General features: G+C 38.3%; 1 protein-coding gene across 1 annotated transcript; it reads right to left on the reverse strand.

Moving 5' to 3' along the window:
* Window positions 1-3,503: 3,503 nt before the first annotated feature.
* dazap2 (DAZ associated protein 2) lies at window positions 3,504-9,383 on the reverse strand. The gene is made up of 4 exons (XM_056384464.1): window positions 9,227-9,383; window positions 7,286-7,404; window positions 6,943-7,191; window positions 3,504-6,817 (listed from the first exon to the last, which is right to left on the reverse strand). Exons 1-4 carry the CDS (start codon window positions 9,237-9,239, stop codon window positions 6,689-6,691), a joined length of 510 nt encoding a protein of 169 aa, XP_056240439.1. The 5' UTR covers window positions 9,240-9,383; the 3' UTR covers window positions 3,504-6,688.
* Between the last annotated feature and the right edge of the window lie 539 nt (window positions 9,384-9,922).

Here is a 9,922-nt window from a genome sequence, read left to right on the forward strand (position 1 = left end):
TGGCCTTCATCAGGTGAGAAGTCAGTGTCACCCGCCTGTAGCTGTGTAGTTCCTTCAGGTGTGATTTCTTTGGTACTGGTAGCACGCAGGAAGTCTTGCACAAGAATGACACTCTCACCATTTTCAGGCTCTGGTTGAAGAAGAACTGGAACATCCCACACAGCTGGTCCACACAGGACTAGGCACAGGGATGGGCGGGGGGGGGGGGTGAAGGGGGGTGAAGGGTGAAGACTGCTTGTTGTATTTTGGGGAGTGAGGAAGTGCACAGGAAATATGGTAGTCACTAGGACAGAGCAGGGTAGCTGTCTGGGTCAACAGGGACCCAACAACAGACCTCCCAGGAGGTAAATCTGGCTCTAAAGATTTCTGAAGCTAGATTTTGGTTGTTTTCCAGCAAAGAGCACTTAAGTCAAATTTTGAGGTAGTTGTACTTCAGCAGATTAATCAATAATGAAAATAATCATTAGTTGAAGCCCAATTAATCATTGGGTCTGGAAAACATCAGCAAACAGTTAAAAATGTGTCGATGTCTTGTTTAATTCAACCAACAGTCAAAAACAACAGTCGTGTAAAACCAAGAAAAGCTGCAAATTATTACATTTGAGGGCTTTGATGTTTGGCATTTTTTTTACTTAATTGCAGATTCTTTTTCTGTCAGCAGTTGACTAATTAATGTTGTTTTACATGTCTGTTGCAGATAATAGTTGTGTACTTCTGCTTTAGTCACATTTTAACATGAAGACTTGTTTTTATAGCATGATGTTGTTACTTTTACTCAAATTAAAAGATCTCAGCACTTCCTCTGCCACTGGTGTGTTCTCTGATTAAGTCATTGCATCACAGAGGATTCGGAAATAAATCGGAGGTTGACAGCTTTGTTTCAGTTTCAGCCCTTAATAATCAGATTACTGTGTCATAACACTTAATATCTCCCCCCAACCCCCCCACCCCAGCAGCTATGCAGTTATACCATTCTCTTCTAGCGGCACACACACACAACACACACTGTGGGCTGTAGATAAGAGCCCTGTGACATTTTTAACATGCTTTTTGATCTTCCAGGTTCAGATATGGTGCCTTTAACAACAGACTCTACAGCCGCAACTGTGAGGCAGAGTAAGTACACTGTGTTTTTAAGATCCTTCGTGAATGTACTCACTTGGCTTTGAATGCTGTAGCTAACCAGTATTCTGATATAATCTTGATAGTTTGTGCTGTTTTATCAACACATACTGTATATTGCTTGTGGTTTTTTTCCAGCTTCAAAAATGGAGCCTTTGACATCACATCCCACACAAGCAGACACCACCATGATTCAGGGTAACTCCTACCCTCTTTTGTTTTTATGTTGTGAGACATGACATTTCAGTTTCATGACAGTTTACTTCCTCTCAGTAGAAAAACATTGTCATGAGTTTTCCACTTTGTCTGTTACCTGCCACCAGTGGTTTAAAAACTAATCTACTTGTTTTGTTTTCTCAGTGGTAACGACAGCAGTACCCACGAGTTCAGACTCGGCGGTAATTGCAGGTAACTGTTCGTAGTTTATCCTGAATTTTATCTGTGACATTGTGAAGTCTTACAACAGCAATTTTTTTACTAAACCTTTTTTTTTGATTTTTATTTTTCCAGTGGTTATAGTTCTCATCCTGGTGACAGTAGCTGTCCTGGGCTTCCTGCTTTACCGGTATCTCTGCCACAATAAAGGGGACTACAGGACGACAGGGGAGCTGGCTCCAGGAGAGGACCCCGACGAGGAGTTCAGTAACCAGGCAGCGAGTGAAAAGAAGGAATACTTCATCTGAACGTAGTGCATGACTTGCAGGTTGTGAGTGGGGCTTAAGGAAAAAAAGGAGTCTGCAGAGGCCTGAGAAGAAATGGGACTGTTTTGTTTTTTTTTCTGTATCTGTGTTTTGAGGGAAGGCCGCTACTTGCTGCAGACCGGTCGGAGGAATGCCTTGTTTAAGTTTTTGCTCTAAAACAAACGCACATGTGCACAAAGTAAAACCAAAGATGAAGTTATTACTGTAGGACTGAATGTTGATGGATGTGGAGCAGGTGACAGACAACAGGTGTGTGCAGATTAGCAGAGCTGGGTGTGAAACAGGTGGTGGGATTTTAAAGCGTCTACAGTCACAGTTACATGATCAGTAAATACTCAGCAGCTCTTTTAAAATGTAAGGTTAGCTTCTAAGTTCCACCATTCATCAGCTGTGTTTCAGTTTTTCTCTTTAGTATCTACAATATGTTGTTTCATTCAGACATGCTGCCACACAAACCTTGTACTAGACATGTTCTGGTGCTTTTAAGGGCAGTTACTTTTATATCGATTTGCTTTTAAAATAATCATTTTTCTATGCAGTTCTTTAATAAGCTAGTTTAAAAAATGATGTCCCCTTTTTGAGTACAGGACATCAAATTTTATTTGTTGCATTTGATGCTGTTCTACCTGGCTTTATTTTGTATTTACAGACATTGTTACTGGTGGCTTCCCTATTTCCGATGAATATGGAAGGCAATAAAGCTTGTTTTTGGACTTGTATCATTATAGTGTTTACATAGTATTTACATTTTGAAGTAGGCAATGTCATAATCAGCAGCTTTGCTGCCCTGACTTTGAATCGATGATCAAGGCGCAAACAATTCAAATGTTTTAGACCAGAGGTTTTTAAAGGCCTCACCAGGGGGGCTCAGCGAAGGGAAAATATATTACAGGTATTAAATTAGTTATCAAAAGGGAGATCATGTAAATTGGCCTAAATGTGTGTGATTTGGTTAAAGAGATGGTTCACAGATACAGTAGTTTTGGACAACTCTTTCTATGTATTTGGGTTTAGTCTCCAGTTATGTCAAACAGCAGTATTAGGCTATCTTGGCTCAATTGTTGGGTGTCTGTGGGATCCAATGACATCATCACAATCCCATAGGCATCCCGGAATTGAGCGAAAGAAAGCAAGTAAACCTGGGTGGGGTGAGGGGGTGCCTTTCGCCAAATTTTCTGTGAGGGTTGGTCCACAGTCTCAGACTTTGAAAACCCCTGTTTTAGACACATTGCAATGAGTTAGACCTAGATCCTACATCCACTATAATCCCACCATTATGACACTTGTGTTCAGTCTGGCACGGTGGCGCAGTGATTAGCACTTCACCTCACAGCAAAAAGGTTCTGGGTTCGAATCTGCCGGCCAGCTGGTGCCGGTCTGTGTTCTCATGGATTCCTCCCACAAGCCAAAGACATGCAGGTTTAGATTCATTGGTAACACTAAACTGCCCGTTGGTGTGAATGTGAGTGGTGGTTCATCTCTACATGTTAGACCTGCGATACCCCGCCCTCGCCCAATGTCAGCTGGGATTGGCTGCAGCGGCGACCCTGAGAGGTGAATGAATGTTCAGTCTGTGATGACCTATGTTTGACAGTTGATTTAAAATATTAGATACACCTTTCAGTTAATGCATTTCAAAACAAGACAACAAACCTCAGCTGCAAAGAATTACCACAGACATGAATCAAAACCTTTATATCGGCGTCAACAACAACTGAATATGATAAACTTCAGGGAGATGTGATTTTACTGTGGGCTGGAGTGAACAGCAACAGATATGGCTAAATGGAGGCAATAAACTGGCAACTTAGTGTAAAGGAGGTGATTTTACCAAAAATACAGAATCATATTTTTCACGCGGTACCTTTTTTTTTATGTCAAAATGACTTTGTTGTCCCGTACTGTAAGTACACCAAACTTAAGTGGCTGATGAGGATTTGTTGTAATGAAGGCCAGCAAACAGAAGGACCTGCTCAATCAAATAAGTTGAAAAACTATAAATTACCTGTGATGCAGTCTGGCCACAACAATACAATGACCTAAACCCCATGTTATCTAGTCTCGTATCACAATCTTAAAATCAATACCTGCCCCGCTCTAATACATTGTTCATGCGAATAAAATTAAATGACAAAACATGCAACGTTTCAAATTTCCAAAATAACCTTTATTCTAAACTTACATTTTAAATTTTAAGTTTAGTATAAAAAAGTTAAGTGCACCTAAGTTCTTTTTTTCAAAGTATTCCATCTTTGACATGTCTCAGCAAACTGTAGTGACACTCATCTCCTTTAGTAATCTTAAAAGATAGAATGTGTACCAAAGTCCGTCACATCACTTTAGTACATACATCTATTTTACAAAATATTGTCAAGAGAATCCCTGAACTATAAATGTCCATAATCCTTCACCAAAGAGTGATCCATTTGCTGGCTGTGGTTGGCATAGCATCTACTGGTCAGCTGTAGTTTACAGTACTTCATATTGCTGGGACAAAGCCACCATTATGCTGCTTAACAAACAATCAGAGCAGAGATGGAAAAAAAAAAAAAAAGAGGAAACATTTGTTGGAATCATATTTTTTTTGTTTGAAGTTTTGATAGCTGTGGCCTCTTACCCAGCAAAATGCACACTGAGCCATTTTAAAAAACACTTGAGCGACACGTCAGTCACGTATGCTAAAGCAGCTCTGTGTGTGAGCTGCACAGAGGACGTTCATCAGATGAGGGTCATCAGATGAAAGAAGTTGGCTTTCAGACAGCTGGTCTTTCTGACTGAAATAACACTGAGAAATCACTGAATGGTGGTTGACGGCAACAGCATTTGTTTCCTGGAGGCCACAGCTGTTAAAACTTGATACGGTATGTCGGATACCCAGTGACACATTGACGCTACCAGACACCAAAATGAAGAATATCTACAAATATCAGTCGATGGTATCCACACAGACTTACCTAGTTTCAGATACTTTATTTAAGTTTGCATGATAATGTATGATGTAAATATTCTAAAGAGGTTTAATTAGCAGCACAAAAATGTCTCGGAAATTAACAATTATGCTGACAGAGATAATAGCCTCACTGCATAAAAGTTTGCATACACTTTCAATCTACTGAACAACACGACACATTTTGACATTACTTTAAAATGGAATAGACTTGATGAAAAAGAAGCTTTTTTTTTTTTTTTAAATCTATAAATGTTCAAAAATCTCACAGCTTTCCTTTTAAAAAGACATGAAACCAGAATTTTAAAAAAAGAGAGTAGCCCCTTGTCTGCAACTTCTCAGATTTGCTAAGCAGTGCATCTCAGATAAAAAGTATTTAATCAAATTTGTACATAGCAAAAAGGTGCAAAAGTATGCAACAACTTAAAGGATGCAAGTGACCCACATAAAGTGACGTTAACACAACAATTGCAGTCGTGTCAGACTGACGGCTCTTAGTACCGACAATCTCATAACTGCTAATTCGATGATATGTTTGCTTTTAAATTGTGACCTTAAAAATTTACAGTCACAACCAAACATAAGTGCATTGTAGACCAAATCTTTGGTACAACCAGCTCATTGGTTATACTAACAAATTTATTAGCCTAACTACTCATGTAAATCACTTGAATGTGGAAAAGTAGTGAAGGAAGAAACGAAACACTGAAATATTTAAGTCTCCTCAACCTTAGAAAATGTTGACTGATGCTATCACAAAGGTGACATTCCTCTATGGTGAAAAATTTTTATTTGATGATACCAAATTATACTTTGTGAAAGACAAACAAATGGAGGGTAATTCTTGAAACCTGTACAATAAACATTTAGTGTATAAACTCTGGGTATCCGACTGTGAAATAGAAACAGGAGACAAAAAAAAGCTAAAATGTTACACCAACCACCCCTTCCCATTCAACTTACTATTTGGATTTACTTTAAATTTCTTTCCTTTAAGTTTACTGAAGTTAATTTTCTTTAAATTAGGGCTATCCCCAGTGCTCTTTGGCACTTGACTATGTTCATCTACAAGTTGCCCAACAAGGTACAGTAATTCACTTTGGATATTGCATGGAATCTTTTCTTCAATTATTTGCTTTAATTCAAATTTTTTTTAATTTACAAGTGATTTCAATGTAACAATCTGTCAGATAGGAAGTTTACTGTGCAACAGATATGCCATGGTATTTTGGATACTGTGCAAAAGACAAGACAATTCTAACTAAAAGCATCCAAGATGCAGGTTTTTTTTTTTTTGTATAGCTGAGATGTTATTTCTCTTGATCATCATCATCATACTGGTATTTACATGGAACTATTACACATCTATTAATTTTACTACACTAAAAGTTTTCAAAAAAGACAAGTGGAGATTTCTTCTTTTTTTTTTGCGGTTAACTGCAACTTTGTAACTGCGTTTCACTTTCACCATAAAGCAGCTAAACTAAATAATGCGGGTCTGATATTTCAACATTTCATTTACGTAGCTTTACAGGTATACAAGAACATCTCAATGTAATTTGTGATCCATTTGATCAAAGGAGACCAGGTCTCTTCAACAAATGCCTGAAAGAGGTCCAATCTGGGATGACCAAAGAGGTTAGACCCAATGAAGAATTATGGCATGAATTCTACAACATTAAAAATTTTGCATTTGTCCTCTCCAGGCAGTGGCATTTATCATTTGATCTCTAGGTCACAAGTGGAGTACTGTACCTTTCACAAGGGCTCTAAAATATTACATTCCGTTAGGTGATATCAGTATTGTGGCATGGCCAAGCAGCCTGAAGAGGGTGGCATATGGGATGGGGGTAGAACTGGGGCATCATTTGGGACGGGGACACGGTTTAGGCATGATGGAGGAGTTGAGAAGTTGCTGTTACCAGATGGTATAACCTCCACTGGATCCACCCAGGAAGAAGTTGCTCTTGCGCTGTGACATTACAACATTGGCACCCTGCATGGCAGCCAGCTGAGCTGCATTGGGGGGATGTCCAGGAGGTGGGGGCTGAGGAGGGGATAAAACAAGCACAAACATGCACAGACATAAGATAATCTGACACTGCATCTCAACAACAACCTTACTGTGATCAATGAGGCTCCTTTAAATCGTTGAACTAGATGGACACTCACTGGGATGGAAACGCTGCTGCCTGCTGTGAAGCGAGCACCAGCATCAAAGCCACTATCCACCATCACTGTTGATCCAGGCGGGTACACGGCTCCCATGGGATAGTAAGCCATGGGGACATTCTGACCCACTGGCCCAACAGCCATGTGTGGCTGCATGGGCATAAACACCTGAGCACCAGGGTAGGGAGAGGACATCTGAGGCATCTGACCAGGCACCTGAGGTGGAAGCACATATCTGGGCTGGTATATCTGCACACAGAGGACAGACAGGTTTAAAACCGTTTAGAAGGGTCACTGTGAGTAGTAACTGTATTATTGTATGACTTAGAAATGCAATAATTACCTCAGAATATGCAGGTGGTGTGTCTGTGTAAGGAGGTGCCTGAGGAGACATTTGCATAGCAGGAGGGTATACAGGTGCAGTGCTCTGCTGAGGGTACACAGCCTGCTGTGGATATGAACCTGCAAAACAACATTTTGCTTTAAAGCAAATATTTGTCTCTATAGTCTTAACAGTGATTGACATAGAAATCTCAGACTGAGTGAAGTGATTGGGATTTTGAGGCAAAGGACTGTGACATTTCAGAAGTTACACAACATCATGTTCATTGTCAGAATACACCAAAGAATATCACATTTTCAGCAGTACTCTCTAATCTTAATATTTAAATATGGACAGTAGATGAACTTAATACAAAGTTAGTGTCAATTCCAGTCACTCACAACCAGAGATGGCGTATTAGTAAAATTTATTTTATCCACAAAGGATAAAAGACGCCAGAGAAATTTTCTGCCTATTAATCCTGTCATTTACTTGACAAAACTGCACCAAAAAGAGCAAATTACTTATTCCAATGATAAATACTAAAGCTGAAATTAATTGCTGTTTTTTTTTTTTTTTATGGAAAATAAATGTGAAAGTATTTTGATATTTGATTCATTGTTTAAACAATTTTTATGCAAAAGTTCTCTGTTTGCAGCTTCTCGAATGTGAATTATTTCTGGTTCTCTTTGTTCTTTCATCAAACAAAACAAGACCTTAAGGTTCCACTTCAGGCTCTGGGAACTTGTGATGGGTATTTCTGCTCATTGATAACACTCGATAATCAATAAAAATAATCAGTAAATTAATCAGAAATAAAAAATAACTAGGTTGCCCTAAATCTACAAACCTGCCTGGCTGCAACAAATTACCTGACTATGATTGTGTGGCTGGCTACAAGAAGTATTTGCAAACTGTGATATCTGCCAAAAGGGAGGTTACTAAGTACTGACATGTAATTTTTTAAATTATGGATTCATTTACTGATTATTTCCTAGATCAATTCTTTGATGCCTTGAAATCTTTTTTTGCCTGATGGGAAGACAAAGAAAACAAATTATTCACATTTGAGAAGAGAATTTATGCCATTTGTATTTAAAAAAAGATCAAATTAGTTGCTAATTAATTTGACCAATAAACCTACCAATCAATTACCAAATTAGTTGCTGATTAATTTGACCAATCAATAAATCGACCAATCAATAAATCAACTAATCGTTTTAGTTATATTTAGTTGTTTTACACGTTAGTCTCGATGCTTTTATGTTTTTTTTAATTACTCCCTGCTCCTGAATAAATAATTAATTTCAGCTGGAGTTTTTATGGTTGGTATTACTAATTTGAACTTTTATAAAGGAAACAATATAGGATTTAAACAAAGATTTGCTGGATTCTGAGAATTTGTTTTTACATTTTAGCTTTATAAAAGACGTGAAATGGTAAAACGATGAGCAAAATAGTTGTAGATTAATTTGTCTTATCGTATAAAACTGTAAGTTTTATATAACACAAATAATATAAAATATACAAATTAACTAATTTATACACACATGAGCAAAGTATCGGTAAAATACACGGTACAGATTTAAATTCCCATGCGTGGGTCTTACAAAACAAGAGGAAACGGTGTCATCTTTGCCTTTAAAATTCGCCTGTTTTTAGTGATGCTAGCTGACTGAAAATATGTGACTTGGAGAATAATGGTCCGATAATATAAGGTGACAGTAAATCCAGATGTTCATTACTAACATCTTTAGTATTAGATGATAAACTAGATGCCTAACTTGAACATGACTGTGCTCCGTGTTAACCAGAAAGCGTCGGTTTATTGTCATGTACGTAGCTAAACGTGAAGTCCTCTCCTTCAGATGGCCATAACGACAGCTCTTCATCTCTAGTTATAACATCAGCGTCCTATAACGAACAGTTGACTAATCTTCTAAATACGGTCTGGAGAAATACCTTTGTTGTTCATTGTTGTGGACTGTTCCGGAGGCTGAGGAATATCAGATTAAAAGGGAGACTCTGCGTATGTAGTCACGGCCTTATAACAGGTTACGGCTGCTTCACGATCATCCACTTCCTTGTTTTTCAGCTTCTTGTTGTTGTGGAAGTGGTGTCGTCACTCGTTCTCTATCTGTGGTTCGTTCGACGCACGCAGTGTTTCGCCTGCTCGAGCGCCCCCTACAGGTAGGAAACAAAAGGAAGCGAAGAATGAAGGTGAACTGTTGTCTCATTCACAAAAGAAAAAATAATTGGACTTAGCTGCGTAATTATATTTTATAATGTCACAATTAACAATATCGGAAAACTATCTGAATTACGAAAAAACGTAGACTAACGGGGCAGGAATTGGTACGCCTCAGAACTTGCCTGAGAATCATCAGGTTTTTAAGATTCCCACGGTATCACAGTAATTCACTGATAGTTCTCAGTGCACCCAATGGTACATAACAACAATGATCTACTAATAGCTATTTCGGCCTTTTTAATTTTCCAAAATGTGAACAAATAAAGGCTAAAAAATGGGGCTTAAGTTGTTACGACTCAATGAATCCATGGCAACATTACACTTCCTGTTTGAATTTTACATCTGTTAACACAAGGCTCTTAACGTTTAATATAACATTTTACAAAATACTTTGTTCAAAAAGAAAT

The sequence above is a fragment of the Seriola aureovittata genome, chromosome 9 (genome assembly GCF_021018895.1).
Source record: "Seriola aureovittata isolate HTS-2021-v1 ecotype China chromosome 9, ASM2101889v1, whole genome shotgun sequence".
NCBI classification, from domain to species: Eukaryota; Metazoa; Chordata; class Actinopteri; order Carangiformes; family Carangidae; genus Seriola; species Seriola aureovittata.

Coding starts and splice junctions, on each gene's coding strand:
- dazap2 (XM_056384464.1), bottom strand. Junction 7,192..7,285: donor CACCACCTGCATATTCTGAG/GTAATTATTGCA, acceptor CTCTGTGTGCAG/ATATACCAGCCCAGATATGT. Junction 6,818..6,942: donor GCAGCAGCGTTTCCATCCCA/GTGAGTGTCCAT, acceptor TCCCCTCCTCAG/CCCCCACCTCCTGGACATCC.